The sequence below is a fragment of the Gekko japonicus genome, unplaced genomic scaffold (assembly GCF_001447785.1).
Source record: "Gekko japonicus isolate JY-2015 unplaced genomic scaffold, Gekko_japonicus_V1.1 scaffold2597, whole genome shotgun sequence".
In the NCBI taxonomy this organism is placed as follows: domain Eukaryota; kingdom Metazoa; phylum Chordata; class Lepidosauria; order Squamata; family Gekkonidae; genus Gekko; species Gekko japonicus.
In genome coordinates this window covers 7,239-25,473 of record NW_015167615.1, presented here as the reverse complement: position 1 = coordinate 25,473, position 18,235 = coordinate 7,239, and the positions used below count along the sequence as shown (strand labels likewise).

Genomic DNA, 18,235 nt, shown 5'->3' with positions numbered 1-18,235 from the left:
TAATCACTGACAGAATTAAAACACAAAGATTAAAAAAAAAAAAAAACCACGAATGGGACAAGCACTGTCTCCAGCTCATTTTCTCACAGATATTGTCAATATCCAGAACCAGGGTCAAACCTTAAGTGCTGAGGAAGAGGAGTTAGCTATGACATCGGTATCCAGCAATCATTCATCTGTAATGACAGCTATAATAATCTTCAGAGGTAAGATTATACACCACACTGGAGAGCACCTGCAGCTTTAATAAAGTTGTTGGGAGTGTTGTTAAGAATGTTGGATTAGTATTTGGAAAACCCAGGTGTGAATCCACACTGGTGGAAGTCACTTAAGCACTTGGATTTAGAGACTGTTGAAGTAAGGATTTCACTTTTAACAGCAGTAGCTTTTTCTGCTGGCGTAGAAAGAATATTGTCTTCTTTTGGACTGATTCATTCTGAATTGAGAAATCGTTTGGGACCCGAGAAAGCAGGAAAGCTTGTTTTTCTTTTCCAGATTATGAACAAACAAGAAGATAAATATGAGTGACCTTATCTGACAAATTGTTATTCTAAAAATGAAGTCTTCATCTGGTTGTAAATATTAAGATTATACCAGCAAGAATGAGTCTATGTCGAAAACCATGATTTAAATCTACTTTTACTGACTAGTGATTTAAATTGTTATTTAAATCGTGATTTAAATAGATTTGATTTAAATCAAGTCCATCCTGGTTCCCCAGCTCACAGGACAAGAATTTGGGGGATCTCAGAAAGCTACTGAAGGAAAAAGCAGGTGAAAAAGATCTGCTATATGCTTAGGATCCACTCTGTTTCATCTATATATGTTGTATTTTACACAGAGTTGGAAACTTTGCAGAAGGAGGAATTTTTGCGGAGCCCCTCTTCAGACGCCTCTGTTTCCCCCCTCATGCTATTCCTGAAGGTCCCCTGACCCCCAAGAACATCATTTCAGGGAGCCTTTGGGGCTGTACCAGGAGATTGGAGAAAGGAAAGTTTTGTTTGGCTAATGGAAAACTTCATCAGGATCCAACACACTGTTTGCTCCAGCCCATGAGAAGCTGCCTTGAATCTTAGGAGGGATGCTTCAGTAAACATTCTGTTTTAAGCTCACTGAAAGGTAGGTTACACATTTTAGAAATAAAGTATGTCCAAATATTGGATGGAAACAACAACAAAATCGTGAAAATCTTCACATTGCAAGAACACACGGATATGTACACATTACAACCACACAACACAGAACTGCATTTCCTGTCTGGATGGTCAAGGCAATCGAGTTGCAAACGAGTACAATAGTGCAGCAATAAGATGATATCCAACAATATGGGATAGAGCCTTAGACCAGCGACTCAAACACAGCCACCCTGGCCCACCAGGACCACTAGCAGCTTTGCCAATTCCAGATCTGATCATCCATATTCAATAGTTTGCAGCAGCAGCAGTCTGGTAACCAAAAAGACCAGAAAATGCAGCTTTCCCCATAACGTCTCTCCCACGATGTCAGAAAAATTCACCTGCTGAATGTTACGTCTGCTCTTAAAAGGGGCGAGGGGGGCGCCTTCCCCACCTGGCAGCCATAATAGTAATTAGTGGAGGAAGAGGGAGTCATAGCACACTGCTAATTGGGGGGGGGGGGGGTAGGGGGGGGGTTTAAAAAGAGGCTAAAAAGTAGCGGAGCGCTCTTTTTGCAAAAAGACGCCGACCAGAGGCAGGAACCCGGGGTGGGAGAGGTCTTCCAGGGCAGCCTCTGCCTGACCGGCACGCCTGAATGCCCCGAGATGTGCCAACCCTGCCCAGAGGTACCTCCGTGATCGAGTCTCCGAAAAGAATGATCCGAGGCCGCCGAAGCAGCCGCCGGCAACAGACGCCGACCTCTGCCCCAGCCATCGACCCGGCTGGCGGCAAGCCGAGCGCCCTCGAGGAGCCGGACGTGAGGTTGTCGACCAGCGCCGGGAGGAAGAGGCGTTTCGAAGCCGCTTCTGCTTCTCACCTATTCGAGAGAAAAACGCAGTTGGGTGGTGCAGCTGGGGGAAGTGAAAGAGCGATGCGGACTGTGCAGGGTTCCTCGTGGATCCTCTGGGGTTTTCCAGCGATCAAATCACGTGTCAAAGCCAGGACCACAGAGTGAGCCTTTAAAAAAACAAACAAACACGAACCCAGTACTTTGCGGCGCAGGAATAGCACATGAACATGGATACGAGGCATGTACCCTCGTGAAAAGGGACTGGAATGCAACATCATCAAGAGGAGATCACGAAAGAAAAGGCGCGTGTAATTAACAGTTGCTTAAGGTAGAAACCAAGTTTGGCTAAACGTCTAAAGAGAGCGAGTTCCACATGGAAAAAAGACACAAGGGAGAAGAGACTTAAGATAGTATCTGCTGAAGGAAGGGAAAAGGACAGAGAGAAAGCAAAGTCCATGAAAGGGAAAGTGTTGGAAAAGGCAACATCTGGTGTATAAAGAAGAGAAGACGACCCTGCAGGGGAAAGCAAGAAGACAATTAGATAGGGCAGTGTGGACAGCACCTTCTCTCCCCTTAAGTAATGTCATTCCTTGTCTGTCTCCAGATTGCTACAGTCTCAGGGCAATTCCCCCCTTCTCGGAAGTGCCAAACTCAGTCTTCCCTCACAGCTAGAGATATAGTTAAGAACTGTCTCTCCTCTTTCCTATCAAGTGTATTAATTCCTAAATAAACCTTTAAAGGTAAAGGTTCCCTTGCTAGTGTCCGACTCTAGGGTTGCGGTGCTCATCTCCGTTTCAAAGCCGAAGAGCCAGCGCTGTCCGAAGACGTTTCCGTGGTCATGTGGCCGGCATGACTAAACACCAAGGCGCACGGAACGCTGTTACCTTCCCACCGAAGTGGTACCTATTTATCTACTTGCAATTTCTTGCTTTCGAACTGCTAGGTTGGCAGGAGCTGGGACCAGAGACGGGAGCTCACTCCGTCATGCGGCACACTCGGGTCTCGAACTGCTGAACTACCGACCTTCCACAGCCTGCAGTTCAGCGTCTTAACCACTTGAGCCACCGCAGCTCCTAAATAAACCTTTATCTACTCTTTAATCAGGTTGCGCACAGTGGCTGTGTTAATTACTCTGCCAACGGGAAGCTGGAAGAGATTTCAGTTTAAGAGCTAGAGTTTTGACTGTTACCAGAATGAATATTATATTAGTTAGTATTACAGATCTTCTAAGACTGTTAAGGAAATGTGCAGTCTTAAGTATTGGTTGAATGTCATGCATCTTTCTATGCTTTCTTCTAGTAAATATTTTTAGGGTTGAAGTTTTTGTGATTTCCTGAATTGGAATTCAGGATTCTATAGGACTAGTGTGCAATCCAAAGAAGGGCAGAGAGTGTACCCATCTCTCTCTTTTTAAACTAGGCCTTTCCTAAAAGATAAATGTTGCATTCTTCGATTTATTTATTTATTATTTATTTAATTTGTATCCCGCCCTCCCCGCCATGGCAGGCTTAGGGCAGCTTACAGAATATATATAAAAATATTAAAACAACAAGATATGTTAAGACAAAAAAGTTAGATTAAAACCATAACCTATAAAATTTAGATTACAAGGCACATAAATATTAATAAAAGATGGTGGCATTCTCTCAACATCCGGTGGTCAGCTACCACCATATTTTGGGTTCTTGCCAGGCTGTTAGTTGTTAAGTTAGGGCTGATGTTGGGGGGCCAGGGCCATGATATTGAAAGGCAGCACCCTAATCGAAAGCCTGGTGGAAGAGCTCCATTTTACAGGCCCTGCGGAACTGTAGAAGGTCCCGCAGGGCCCTGATGTCATCCGGGAGCTCATTCCACCAGTAAGGGGCCACCACAGAAAAGGGTTCTGCTCTCATCACAGCCAGCCTGGCTTCTTTAGGGCCTGGGAGAGAGAGACAGTTTTGGGACCCCAATCTTAGTGCTCTCTGGGGAACGCATGGGGAAAGGCAGTCCCTTAGGTAAGTAGGTCCCTGACCATATAGGGCTTCAAAAGTAAGAACCAGCACCTTGAACCGAATCTGGTATGCAAACGGCAGCCAGTGCAGTGCATTTAGGGCAGGCTGGATGTGTTCCCGCAGAGGAAGACACAACAACAGCCTTGCCGCTGCATTCTGCACCAGCTGCAGCTTCCGGATTTAGGACAAGGACAGCCCCATGTAGAGAGCATTACAGTAGTCCAATCTCGAGGTGATCATTGCATGGATCGCTGTTGCGAGAACATTGCATTCAAGGAAGGGAACCAACTGCTTAATCAGCCGCAGATGGTAAAAGGCTGACTTCTCAGTGGCTGCTACGTGGGCCTCCGTTAAGGAGACATTCAGGAGCACTCCCAGACTCCTAACCTCCAGCACTGGCACCAGCGGCGCCCCATCAAAGGTCAGGAGAGGGATCCCTGAGCTACTGGCATTAAAAGTTGTGAGTGAGCGATTTGGCTACTGCATAAATTAGTTTGCTCCGGAGCCATCCTTCTTGAGCTATGACAACTGTGAGCTAGCTCACACTAACTCAGCTTAGAGGGAACACTGGTCACGATGCATAATAATGCGATGGGGGGGGGGGAGTAAGAGGGCTGGAATTCCATTCAGTGTAAAGAGGAATTCAGCATAAAGAGGAAACATCCAGAGATGCAGAATGGGTGCATGCTTTCAATCACAGAAAAAGAGACAATAAAGGCACCGTCACAGAACCTCGACTATTTTGCAGCTAAATGTAAGGACACAGCATTTTCCAAGGAACTAGCATTGCCAGGTCCCCTCTGGCCACTAATAGGGGGGTTAGGTAGGGTTGCCAGCTCCAGGCTGGGAAACTCCTGGAGATATGGCAGTGGAGCCTGGGGAGGAGAAGGGACCTTGGAGGGATACAGTGCCATAGGCGCCACTCCAGGGGAACTGATCTCTGTCATCTGGAGATCAGCTGTAATTCCGGGGGATCCCCAAATCCCACCTGGAGGCTGGCATCCCTAGCTGCCTTGGGCATACTTCCTGTAAAGCTCAGACCAAAGAGCTCTACCAAAAGATGTTTCCCATTCTATTAACTTCCTCCTTCTGTGTGCTGCATTTGACTATTATAGCTTTCCTGCATGGATCTAAAAATAAAGATGTTCCCCCCTACACATGGGTTAAAAGCAGAATTGTCCTATAAACTGAACTCCATTAGCTGCAGCACACAAAATGGCTGGGTATGCAGCTGATACCATTAACCAGGGCAATTCTACACATGTCTAACTAGGAGCAAGTCCTACTGTGTTATTGGTGCCAGCCAGGAGTGGCTGAGCTATTCCATCAGAGCGATCCACTGCCTTCCCTGGCATAAACGCCGTGTACACTAGAATATTACTAACCGCTGAGCTGCCTGTCGGGTAATTTGAATTAGTTATCGAAATTTTAAATTGTTGGAATTAATGTTTTTAATGATTCAATGTTTTTATGGAACTGCTCAACTGCAGATATGTTGGGAGCTGCTCTGAGCCTGCTTGTGGGGTAGAGGTGCACAGAACGCTGTTACCTTCCCACCAAAGTGGTACCTATTTATCTACTTGCAATGTCTTGCTTTCGAACTGCTAGGTTGGCAGGAGCTGGAACTAGAGATGGGAGCTCACTCCGTCATGCGGCACCTGGGTCTCGAACTGCTGAACTACTGACCTTCCACAGCCTGCAGTTCAGTGTCTTAACCACTTGAGCCACCGCAGCTCCAGGGAGGGATACAAATGTCAAAATAAATAAATATTATAAAAAAGAGTTATGCTGGGTAAGACTGTAGATCCATCTAGTCCAGCAACATTTTTTCTACCGTGGCAAGCCAGATGCACCTATGAAGTAGAATATGAAATCCATAGCTGTGCCTGCCCTCTTGCCTGTATACTGCCCCTGGCGTCCCAGAGGCCAAGTCTACCCACCACTGATTTATCACAAAGATTCCATTTAGTTATCATTAATATGGATAGACCTACCCTGCCTGAAATTGCCCAGTCTCCTTTGAAAACCGTCTAACCCAGCAGGTATCGCTGCATCCCGTGGCAGTGTGTTCCACAAGCTAACTATGCACTGTAGAATCATAGAATCACAGATCTGGAAGGGGCCATACAGGCCATCTAGTCCAACCCCCGGCTCAATGCAGAATCAGCCTAGAGCATTCCTGACAAGTGTTTGTCCAGCTGCTGCTTAAAGACTGACAGCTCACCACCTCCCTAGGCAGTTGATTCCACTGTTGAACAACTCTTATTGTAAAAAAGTTTTTCCTAATGTCCAGCCGCTACCTTCCCGCCCTTAATTTAAACCCATTATTGCAAGTCCTATCCTCTGCTGCCAACAGGAACAGCTCCCTGCTCTCCTCTAAGTGACAGCCCTTCAAACACTTCAAGAGAGCAATTATTATTATTATACTTTCAATTTATGAATTGCTTTCCCCAGTGGGCTCAAAGCGATGTACAGTTACACATTTTAGACAGGGGACTACCAATGTTCATAGGGGATAGGGAAGACAACACATATTAATTTAATTGCACACGCTGTCACTGCACGGTGTAAACATCTTCTGGCTTGGCTCAGTCATTTTCCGAACGGCTGCTTGTCGACGAGGCTTCAGGACCCGTATGTCAAATCGCTACACTGCCACCGCCTGGCTGGAAAGATCCACTGCAGGGATTTTTGTAGCCGAGAAGTTCTTCCGCCTTTTCCGAACCTCGACCAGGAGGTCCCGACTGTCAGCTAACACCCTCCCACAAGGGAGATTGGTGTGCCCACCCTCTCTAAGGAGTGGTTCCCATTTTATCTACTCGCCAATGTCCCCCCTCAACCTCCTCTTCTCCTCATAGGGCTTGGTCTCCAGGGCTCCAATCATCTTCGTCACTCTCCTCTGCAACTGTTCAGTTCTGTCCACATCTTTGTTGAAGTGAGGCTTCTAGAACTGCAACCAATAATCCAAGTGGGGCCTGATCTATGCAGTGTACATTGGGACTATGACATCTTGTAATTTGGATGTTATGTCTCTGTTGATATACCCCAAGATTGCATTGGCCTTTTTATTGCCGCATCACACTGGCTGCTCATATTTAACTTATGGTTCACCCCTACCCCAAGATCTTGTTCACAAACACTGCTATCCAGAAGTGTATCCCCCACCCAGTGTGTGTACAATCTGTGGCTATGGACATACATGATTTGATGGTGAGTTTGTGGTGACTCAGTGAGAAAATCCTGAGGATCCATGCTTTGGAACCATGTTTTTGCTATGTGTGGGCACCATAAAGCAGTGAATCCATGATTTTTGTGGTGAAATCTGTGGCTACAGACATATGTGATTTGATAGTGAATTTGGGGTGATCCAAAGCAAAAATTCTGATGATCCACAGGGATGCAGGCTTTGGAACCATGTTTTTGTGCCATTGTGTTGCCACAAAGCCATAGATTGCTATTTTTGTGAAGCAGTCTGTAGTTATGGACATGTGTCATTTTATGGTGAGTCTGGGGCAACATAATGCATAAACCCTGAGGATCCATGCTTCAGAATCATGTTTTTCCAATGTGGTAGTGCCACAAAGTGGTGGATGTGTGATTTTTGTCATGCAATTAATGGTTATGGGCAAGATATGGATTCAATGGTGAGTTCGGGAGGATGTTATACAAAAATTCTGAGGATCTGTGCTGCAGAACCACCTGTTTTGCACTTTTGCAGTACCATGAAGCTGTGAATGTGTGATATGTGTGGTGTGATCTGTGGCTACGGACATGATATTGGAACTGATGGTGAGTTAAGGGTGACATAATGCAAACACTATGAGCATCCATGCTTCAGAACCCTGTTTTTGCAATGTGACTGTGCCACAAAGTGGTGGATGTGTGAGTTTTGTGGTGTAATCTGTGGCTATGAACAAGATGTGCGATTTGATGGTGCGTTGGTGTGATTAATGCAAAATCCGGGGGATCCATGAGGATCCATGCTTCAGAACTAATTTTTTTTTTTAAAGCAGCAAAGAATCTGTTTTTGCCACAAAAAACCACATTGATAAGTTATTTGTGCAGGAAGGAGATGCGAGAAGGGCAACCCTACCAGAAAGAATGACAGACTCTTACTGGGCGGCTGGATCATCATCAGTTATGAATTTGGCAGTTAGAAATACACATTTGCTTGGTTCAATTACTATGCCCACAACAGCAGCTCCTGCTTCACAGTACTTTACACTAGCTGTTAAAGTTCTGGGCCCTGGCTCAAAGTCCTGAACTTTATCTAGATTAAGCAGAATAAGCAGGGGACATTTCATAGAAAAAGAGGTGCAGGAGCTCATTTGCATATGGCACACCCCCTGACAAAGGGCAGGCATGCAAGCATGCCTGGGTTCCCTGCCTGATCTTCTCAAGATTGGGCAGGGAACCCAGGCATGTTTAAAATGCCTTTCTTTCCCTTCCCCAGATGGGGAAAGAAAGGCATTTAAATCCCCCTGGCAGTGGGGGGGTGGGGGGCTCTGCAGGCCTTCCCTGGCCTGTCTTGCCTTGGCAGGTGGGCCAGGGAAGGGGGGAGCCCGCCTCGCCCCTGGGCTCCTTACTGCTGGAGCACTGTTCCAGTGCGCTCCGACAGGAAATGACCCCTGACAATAAGTATCTTATTTATATCTTACCTTTTTTCAAAAGGAAAATCAACGTTAATGAATACAGATTTAGGTACGGGTAATCCTGGATATGCTCAGACTGCTGCCCCTCCAACCAACTCAACAGAATCCAAGAACACAGCATACCACAAGTAGAGAAGGGATGCAATTTGTATCGGTGCCAGGAGCCCTAATTCGATGCAAGCACACACACCAAACGACATACTGCTGTGGACATGACCAGATCCAAAACCGAAAGGACAAAAGAACTGACACAAAACTCATCATCAGGCTGGAGGGTGAGTAGGATCTCGGACCCATTTCATTTTGATCGGTCCTCATATAGTAGTATTACGTGGCTTTTGTTTTTGCAGCCTCTTTCTCCTTTGGGAAGATCTGTGACAGCCGATGGAAAGGTTTCAGCCCAACTAAGGTATAATGTAACACAGGACTCTCCCAATTTCCTTCTCCAGAAGTAGTTCCTTGGGTTTTATAAAAAAATCTTTATAAAGATATCCTCATTTTCAGAAACAGCTTCTCAAACTTTGTGTTAAGTAATAAGAGTATGCACTTTACTAAAGAACAGTTTTTTATTTAAAAATCCAGAACAAGAATCAACTGATCAGCAGAAATTGTTCTATTGACTCCACTATATACAATGGTCACAGTTTAGTGTACAGGGGTGAGAGCATCGTAGAGTCGCTGCGCAGCCAACTCCACCATTTCCCGAAGAGTTTCATCATCATCTTCACATCCTGGTTCATGGTCAACAGTCTAAGAAAAGAGAGAGAGAGAGAGAGAGAATGGAGTCAATCTTCAATTTATCTCATTTTTATTTTTAATATAAAAATGGATCTGTTTAGGAGGGTCCGTGCTCAGAACTGAAGCACTTAAAAAGTCAACTTGGGGGAAAAAAGAGCTCAAGAGGACTTCAGTTGTTTTTCTAAGACAAGCATATCTGTGACATATGGCAAGCTGGGTCTTCAAGTTAGTTTCAAGAACACTTTCAGGTGGGTAAATCTGTAACAGTAGAACAAAACAGAGCCCAGCAGTATCTTAATGACCAACCAATTTTTTCCAAGGCATTTTCCAAATTGACACTGTAATGGTTAGCAACAATATACATTAGCTGAATTCAACTTAATTCTTTCTAGGCCATTAGGACACCTGTAATATGAGATATCCAAATCAAAATATAAAGGATCTGTGCTGGTTGTTGAGCATATTTACTACTTTGGATGGAGAATGACTGAAGTATTTAGGGATATCTTTCCATGGCAGATAGTCCGAGTTATCCTTTTTTCTCCCAGCAGCTCTCCCAGAAAAATACCTTGCTGTACTGTGGATTCTGAATTGAAGTTTGGATGACTGTATCATGCCTGCACTAAGATGCCTTTAACAGGCACTAGGTTTATGACAACTGCTGTTTACTATAATGCAGAACCATTCTGACAACCAGCCCTGATGCCAGTTACAGGTACAGACAAACAGTCTATCCTGGCCAGACTTCTTTGGGGTGTGGGTGAAGTTTAGTCCAAATGGAAATATTCTCTCATTTTGCCATTTTCCTACCTGGCAATTTCTACACTCAGCACCCCTTGTGAAAAAGCACAGTGATTCCTTAACTAGTACACAATAAATAACTGTGAGTTACTCTGTGACCAGAAAGCAAAGTAAAATTTTAATACATTGCTTCTCATCATTCTTTCTCCTATTCCTTAATTCCTTAACTACTACACAATAAATAACTGTTAAGTTACTCTGTGACCAGAAAGCAAAGCAAAATCTTAATACAATGCTTCTCATCATTCTTTCTCCTATTCCTTTTTTTCATACCAGCTTATAGCAAGTCTGATTATCAGAAGAGAACCAGTGAAAATGGTAAACAAATAGTGACTAGGGATAGGCACCAACTGAAAAAATGGAGGTTCATGGAAGTCTGTGCTCCGGGGTTTTTCACGAACCCTGAACTTCCAAGAACTTCTCTACTGCATGAACCAGTTCATTTTTTGGAAGTTCATGCCCACCCCCAGAAGTGAGCTCTGAGAGCATTTAAAATGCCATCTGAGCCCACCACCCTGACCCAAGTGAGCTCCGAACCTTCAGAGCCCACCTCTGGGTTGAGCCGGCCTGAATAAGCTCCGAGAGAATGAGCACTCTGAGTGAGCTCTGAAGGTTTTTATTAGCCTTTGGAGCCCAATTTTGGGTGGGGCCTGCCCATATAATGGCATATAAGACCTATGAAAGCCTTCAGAGTGCACTCTGGGAGGTCAGTTGAGTCAGGCCACCTGACTCGAGTGAGCTCCGAGAGTGAGCTCTGAGGGCCTATACATTTTTATTTTATTTATTTATTATTTCGACTTTTACCCTGCCCTCCCCGCCAAAGCAGGCTCAGGGCGGCTCACATAAAACCAGTAAAACAATATATATTCAATACAAAAATATCTAAAACACTGCATAATACAGTTTAAAACCATTATCGATGGCGGCTTTCTGAGTCACGTGCGTTCACATGCTGTCAACTGTACTACTGCTCTGGAAAGCTTCAGCTCTAGGTCGGCCCAGAGGTTATCGGAAGGCCTGCCGGAAAAGCTCCGTTTTCACGGCCCTGCGGAACTGTGAGAGGTCCCGCAGGGCCCTGATCTCACCAGGGAGCTCATTCCAGTAAGCCGGCACTATTAAAGAAAACACCCTGGTCCTAGTCGATGTCAATCTGGCTTCCTTTGGACTAGGGAGGGCCAGGCGGTTTTGGAGTCCTGATCAAAGTGCTCTCTGGGGGACATGCGGGGAAAGGCGGTCCCTCAGGTAGGCAGGCCCCTGACCATAAAGGGCTTTAAAGGTCAAAACCGGCACCTTGAAGTGAATCCGGAGCGCTATTGGCAGCCAGTGCATGCCTTTAGCCCAGGCTGGATGTGTTCCCGCATAGTGAGACCCATCAACAGCCTGGCCGCCGCATTTTGCACCAGCTGCAGCTTCTGGAGTTGCACCAAGGGCAGCCCAATGTAGAGAGCATTGCAGTAGTCCAATCTTGAGGTGACCATTGCATGGATCACTGACGCCAGATCATTGCGTTCGAGGAAGGGAACCAATTGCCTGATCAGCTGGAGATAGTAAAAGGCTGCTACCTGGGTCTCCATTGTTAAGGAAGCATCTAGGAGCACTCCCAGACTCCGGGCCAACAGCGCCCCATCGAAGGCCAGTAATGGGATCCCTACCCCCGTACCGCTCCAATTCAGGCACAGGCCCTCCGTCTTCGTCGGATTCAATTTCAATCAGCTCAGTCTAAGCCATCCCGCCACATCCTGTAGCCCCCGAACCAGGTCTTCTGGGTTGGAGTCGGACTGACTGCCCAACAGCAGATAGAGCTGGGTGTCATCTGCATATTGGTGGCACCCTAGCCCGTACCTCCAGGCAATCTGGGCAAGGGGGCGCATATAGATGTTAAAGGCCTTCAGATCTCATTCTTGAAGCTCAGCCAGGCCCGTCCGACCTGTAGATGGGCTCCAATGGCATTTAAATGCCTTCAGGGCTCACTTCCGGTAGGGCAGCCCAACCCTACTCAGGTCGGGCCATGGGCCAGTGGTGGGCTCTGATGGTATTTAAATGCCTTTGGAGGTCACTTCCAACCCCGCCCACGAACCTCCATGAAAACATGGATGTTCGTGGGCGGTTTTGTGGGACAAACAGGTCTCCCGAACCCCTGGTTTGTGTGAACCGGGGTTCATAAGTCAGTTTGTGCCAGTCCTTAATATTTATTAACAGAAGCCACAATATTTCAATATTTGATTTCAAAAACTCATATGGGATGTGTTGACTTAAGATGTGTACTGTCTCAAGAAATTTTAACTGTTAAGAAAAATAATGTCAGTATAAAATTTAGATGAACATACCCGTGTATCCAATGAAAGATTTGCTGATTTTCCATCCACTGTGACAGTTATAATGTTATCTTCCTTGGCACTTACACAGTCTTCTCCAAAAATGTCCCTGCAAATGAAGGCCCATCGTTACAAATGCAAAACAGCACCAAAGTACTCTCCAGCACAGTCTATTCAGGGGGCGTAAATTTGCTTACTTCCGGTTTTAAAGATATTCCTAGGAAAGAGGCTGCTGCTTATCACTAACCCCAAATTTAAACAGTTTAATTCATGGACTAATGAACTCTTCAATTGGATTATGACAAGGAATCAATTTAAAATCAGAGGCTGGCTGCAAATTAAGGGCACACATTTATTTTCTGAAAGTAATTTGCTTCTGGGGTGTACAGTTAAGAGAGACTGAAAAATGGAAATATCAGAAAGAGCCTTCCTGCTATGCAACAATAAATGGCAATGTTTATTAAATTATACCCCCTTCAAAAGACATGTCCATACTGAGGTTATGTTAATATGCAATCTAATATGCATTATTTAATCAGTTTATCATCAAACAAACAAATTTCAAATGACTGAAATCAAAGAACACTTAGAATATTACTGTGCATTTTCAGAAGACATTTTATTCACAAGGAGATGCACTAAAAATTAGCTGCAAATGCTGATAGTTTTTCTGTATTGTAATGTCAGAACTTACTGTAGCATGATCTCCATCTTTTTGTGATACGCATCCATGTCTATTTTTTTAGGAAGTTTATGTACCGTAGCTGAAAAACAGATTGAACATTCCATTTGTGACAATATGGTTGATTTCAGGTCTTCAGGAGCAAAGAAAACATTAATATACACCTATAAAGTTGCTAGAAGTCTGAACTTTACACAATAACATTAAACTATGTTTTGTTCATATAATGCCAAGGAAAAAGGGGGCCATAAAGTTAGTGAACCTGCAAGTCCACTTCTGCTCTACACATGCCAAATATGTTTACTGATCTGCCAAGAGAAAGACGTTTCAAAAGCAGACTATAACCTACTTAATTCTACACCTACAGTGGACTGTAGCTGATACTTCTTCGGTTGGCAGAGCTGAACCTGAGGTATGAGCGAAATATCTCCCAGAGACCATAATTTTCTTCTACAAAGCTGAATTCTCTAGAATTCCTATCAGTAATACATTAATGAAAATGATTTGATTTCATTCAACATATTATACCCATTTTGCACATGAATAATTCATTTAAACTGCCTTCAACACTGAATCATGCTAAATTAAACATGCTCCCAAATCCCGTGACAGGGAGGGAAATTTACATCATGAAACAGACAGGAAGACCTTAGAATCTGTGCTTTATGGGTCTTGTTTATTGGCTTAATGCTTCTGTATATTTAACATCTATTTGCCCCCCCTGCCCAGCTGATGCAGGAGCTTTGGACTGGGTTGCCATCAGTACACTGATGACTCCCAGCTATATCTGTTGATGGCCAGCCAGCTGGGCTCTGCCCCTGCAAATCTGGCAGAAGGTTTGGGAGCTGTGGTTGGACGGTTGAAGCAGGGACGGTTGAAAGACAGAGGTCCTGTGGCTGAGCCGGAGAGACCTGGGGTTGGCGTGCCAACTCCCGACCCTTGACAATGAGCATTTAACACCAGTGAATAGTTTGGGAGTGGATTCTGGATGTCTTCCTTTCTATGGAAGCCCAGATCACAGCGAGAGTTCTCACTAGAACTCCAATTAGAAGATATATCCCACCAGTGCTCCCCCCAGCTGCACTGGCTCTAGATTGAATTCCACATCAAGTTCAAGGTGTTGGTTTTAACCTTTAAAGCCCTACACGGTCTGGGACCAACATACCTTTAGGACTGCCTCTCCTGGTATACCCCCCCCCCGAGCATTTTGCTCATAGGATAATGATCTCCTAGTGGCCCCCTGGACCAAGAAACATCCGATTGGCCTTGACCAGAGCCAGAGCTTTTTTGGCCCTGGCCTGGTCGAATGCTCTTCTAGCTGAAATCCAGGCCCTGCGGAATCTTTTACAGTTCTGCAGGGACTGCAAAACAAAGCTGTGCCACCAGGCCTATGGCTCATGAAGGAGAAGAAAAACTCCATCTGATGGGCCCCGTCCTGCTTCTTTTTGTGGACTTTCCCCTAGTTTTCGATGTGGTTAAATTCTCCTAATCGATGCTACGTTGTTATGCCATCTGACTGTTGTTGATTGATGTTTTAATAGTTTTAACTGATTTATCATTCTTTTATATATATGTTGTTACTCGCCCTGAGGCCTGTAGTAGCAGGGGAAGGTGAGTCAGAAATCAAATTAAATAAATCGAGTCATATGCTGCCTTTCTACTTCTCAAAGACATCTATAGTAGCTAACAATCCATAAAAGCCTAACATACACACCTTGATTGAAGACTGACAGCATCACCAACCCCTGCCCCCAAATTGCTAAAACTGTAGACGGACTACAACCTTCCAGCAACATGGAGTTTTAGGGCCCCACATTTGCCAGTTTAACCTCAGTTATCACTAACAACGTACCGTAAGTTGGTTCACTTATCTTTACGCATCAGCACAAAGATGTTAAGCACTTACATTTATGTATTTTGGGATTCGACTGAACTTCCAGTATCACTGTCGTTACAGTGTCTGCATACATATCATTAGCAGGATTTGCGACCCACTGGGAAGAAAAGAGGCCAAGAAGTGAAACCAGGATTATAAGATCATCATTTTTAGAAAGTTCATATTGTGGAATGCCACTTGACACATTTTAATTTTTGTCTTCTCTATCTATGCAAGGCTGCGAAGAAAAAGGTGGGGAGAACAGGAGATCAAAATTCAGGGAGATCGGATCATACTAGAGGCCCAAGAAGCCAGGCGAGTCATGTAATTTGCTTGTTTAAGATGTCTGGGCGGGATACGCATGATACTAGAGGGGCCCAAAGGGGATCTTTGTTTGGGGGCCTGCAGTGGTCTTCGGCAGCCCCACCACCAATTAATGAGCTTTCGATCTGGTTTCAAATTCTGTTTAAGAGCGAATCCTGGTCAGTATTCACTCTTATTTAGCACAGAGCCAATGTAATGTTGCAGCCTGCTCCTGACCACAGCCAACAAATTACAACCACTGCATCTTCAACATCGGCACGTTATGGAGGGCCTTACAATGTGAATGGCAGCAAAGAAAAGAAGGAAAAGCAGGTCAGATTGAGAAGGCACCACCATTTAGTCTCACAAAAAGACAGACTGGCTGAATGATTCTCAGCAAACACTTTACCAAAGCCACAAGTAGCCCCCCCCCCGTCCATACTTACCTCGAGCACCACCATGCCTGGTTCCTGGATCACAGTAATGGCTTTAAAAACTTTATAAGCCGGCTTATCCTGGACTTCTATTTCTTTCACATCACCTTAAAAATGACCAAGATCACAACAGCAAAACTAAGGAAAGTGGAATTTGTCCATAATAAGCAGCATCTACTTTTTCAATAAAATGTAACTCCTCTTTTGGCTGTATCAAACATTCCTTTTTGAAGGTTACAACTGCCTGAATGACAATGCAGTTTTCTTCCTGGAGAACTGAACCAGCCTGTGTGTGGGCAAACTGTAAGTGAATCAGGCAATTAATGGTAGATGCGACCAGTGGCCAATTTTGCTCACAGTGACAAAGAATGTACTCCGTGATTTCATTCTTAGTTTCCATTAGCCAGATTCAATGTCCTCTTCTCCTGAACTCTTTTTTAGCACCTAATCACCTGTGCAATCATACTTTTATGACTTCATTCAAAGAGGAATTAACATGTGCAATTCCCTGCTACAGGATGTATTGTAGCCCACTAGTATAAGGGGATTTAATTGGGATTAAAAGGGGATTCATGGAGGATAGGTCTGTGAGTGGCTACTAGTGGTGTGCATTTGGATCTACCCGAGCCAAAAATATACCCAAGAAATACCTTATTGGTATTCCCAAACGTATGTGGGTTTTCTTGGGAAAACCGGGGGTGGGGAATCCTGAGAAAATTCTGGATATATTCAAGAATTTCAGGTAGCTCTAAAAACAGCAGAGATGTGGGAGTAAATTGCTCCTGCCTCTCAGTTATGCAGTCCCTTTAAACTTTAAAGGGACTGCAGAAGTCAGCCTGAGGAACAGCTGGAGTGCAGAAGTTGCAAGAGGAGCCAGCCCAAGATCAGCTGTGTCGGAGGGGAGCTGAGAGCTCCCTGCCAGCACAGCTCCGCACTGCCTTCTCCTGCCACCCGGTTTAAACTGGGAGGCAGGAGAAACCAAGCCAGCTCCTCGTACTGAGATTTTTTTTTTACTGATATTTTTCTTCTTACTGATATTTTTCTTCTTAGGTCTATTGGACCCAAAAAATTCGGGATTTCAGAAAAACCCCAGATCCAGAAAAATCCTGGTATTTAGATCCAGGGTTTCTCAGGAATCCCATTTTTTCCCAGTTCCAATAGACCCAAACCAAAAAATACGGGTAAAAAATAATAATTGCACACCCCTAGTGGCTACTAGCCAAGATGACTAAAAGTAGCCTCTGCATCCAAAGGCAGTAAACCTCCAAATACCAGTGGTAGGAGGCAACATTAGGGGAAGGCCTTGGCCTCTGTGCCCTGCATGAAGTCCTTCTGGGTCCATATGGCTGGCACTGTGTGAAATGGGACGCTGGAGTAGATGGGTCATTGAACTGATCCAGCGGGGCTGTTCTTCAGCAACTCCTCCATCTTGTTATTGCATTACGCAGGTCCTTCAAGCCAGCTGGAAAAGTGCTGTGAGGTAGGGGTTAAGGAGAGAGACTCAAGAGAGGAAGAGGAGTAGGGTAAGTAAGGAGTGTGGAGAGTGACAAAAGGGAAGATTGTGAATGGGATGAAGGAGGAGAAAGAAGAATGGGCCTTGAAAAGGGATAAAGGAATGTGGAGGCAGGGCAGCAAGAGGGCACCAGGCAACACAAGTGAATCCCACAGCATTGGCAGGTGCCACATTTGGGAACTGCTGGTGTAAACTATAAACCACAGTGATTTAACTTACAAGCATCAAGGCATGTTTGATGACAGCCAAGAAACGAAACCAAATACTAGACATAGCATTTAGGGCTCTGGTTTTCAAACCTCCTGCCCTCATGAACGCTTTCCATACTGATTAATCAGCCAAGGAATTCTTTTCCATTAGCCATAGAACCTTTGCAATTGCAGAGGATTCTGGGGCACATTCCGGGGGAAATTCTAGTATATTCGCCACTTCCATTTTATATACTTTGGCAAGGATTTCAAAACCAAGCTGCATATTATAGCTTTCTAGCTTGGAAAAAAAATGACAGAAGAGATTGAAAAAAACAAAACAAAAGCTCAAATGGATCTCAAGCATTTCTTTTCTGTTACTCACTAGTTAGTTTTTGCAGTTGGTAGTAAAGCAAAATAAAAGAGCCGGTGTATGGAACAGCCTGTGTCTGTGTCACGGTGCTCATGGCCAGATCAGTGTAGTCTGTGGGAAATGAAGGGGGGGGGGAGAGAAAAGATTAAGGAACATAAACTGGGTTTACGAAATAGCCTACTGAGATGAACCAGCCACTGTTACTTACTAGACAGGTCACATGGAGCAAGGATGTGATAGTTAAAGTTCCTCTTCACCAGTATTCCTGAAACTCTTTGCCCTTGTTCTGGTTTCTTGTCTGCTAGAGAGCCCATGACCTGACAAAAGGGACAACAACAGACTATTAATGAAAGGGTCAACATATAAGAAAGGTGAACAAAAATTAAAATGTGGAGAAGAAAAGT

At 44.7% G+C, this 18,235-nt stretch overlaps 2 protein-coding genes across 2 annotated transcripts in view; both read right to left on the bottom strand.

Moving 5' to 3' along the window:
• IAH1 (isoamyl acetate-hydrolyzing esterase 1 homolog) overlaps nt 1-1,920 on the bottom strand; it is a 10,087-nt gene extending 8,167 nt beyond the window's left edge. Inside the window, exon 1 of the mRNA XM_015414013.1 lies at nt 1,806-1,920. Within this exon, the coding sequence (XP_015269499.1) occupies nt 1,806-1,889 (84 nt within the window). The 5' untranslated portion in view covers nt 1,890-1,920. The remainder of the gene's footprint in view (nt 1-1,805) is intronic.
• Nucleotides 1,921-9,234: 7,314 nt separating this feature from the next.
• The window catches only part of LOC107112818 (cleavage and polyadenylation specificity factor subunit 3-like), a gene marked incomplete at its 5' end in the record, with an annotated part of 15,767 nt that continues 6,766 nt past the window's right edge, over nt 9,235-18,235 (bottom strand). The window contains 7 exons of the mRNA XM_015414011.1: nt 9,235-9,358; nt 12,475-12,571; nt 13,157-13,226; nt 15,051-15,138; nt 15,770-15,864; nt 17,844-17,942; nt 18,040-18,148. Coding sequence (XP_015269497.1) covers nt 9,254-9,358; nt 12,475-12,571; nt 13,157-13,226; nt 15,051-15,138; nt 15,770-15,864; nt 17,844-17,942; nt 18,040-18,148 — 663 coding nt within the window. The remainder of the gene's footprint in view (nt 9,359-12,474; nt 12,572-13,156; nt 13,227-15,050; nt 15,139-15,769; nt 15,865-17,843; nt 17,943-18,039; nt 18,149-18,235) is intronic.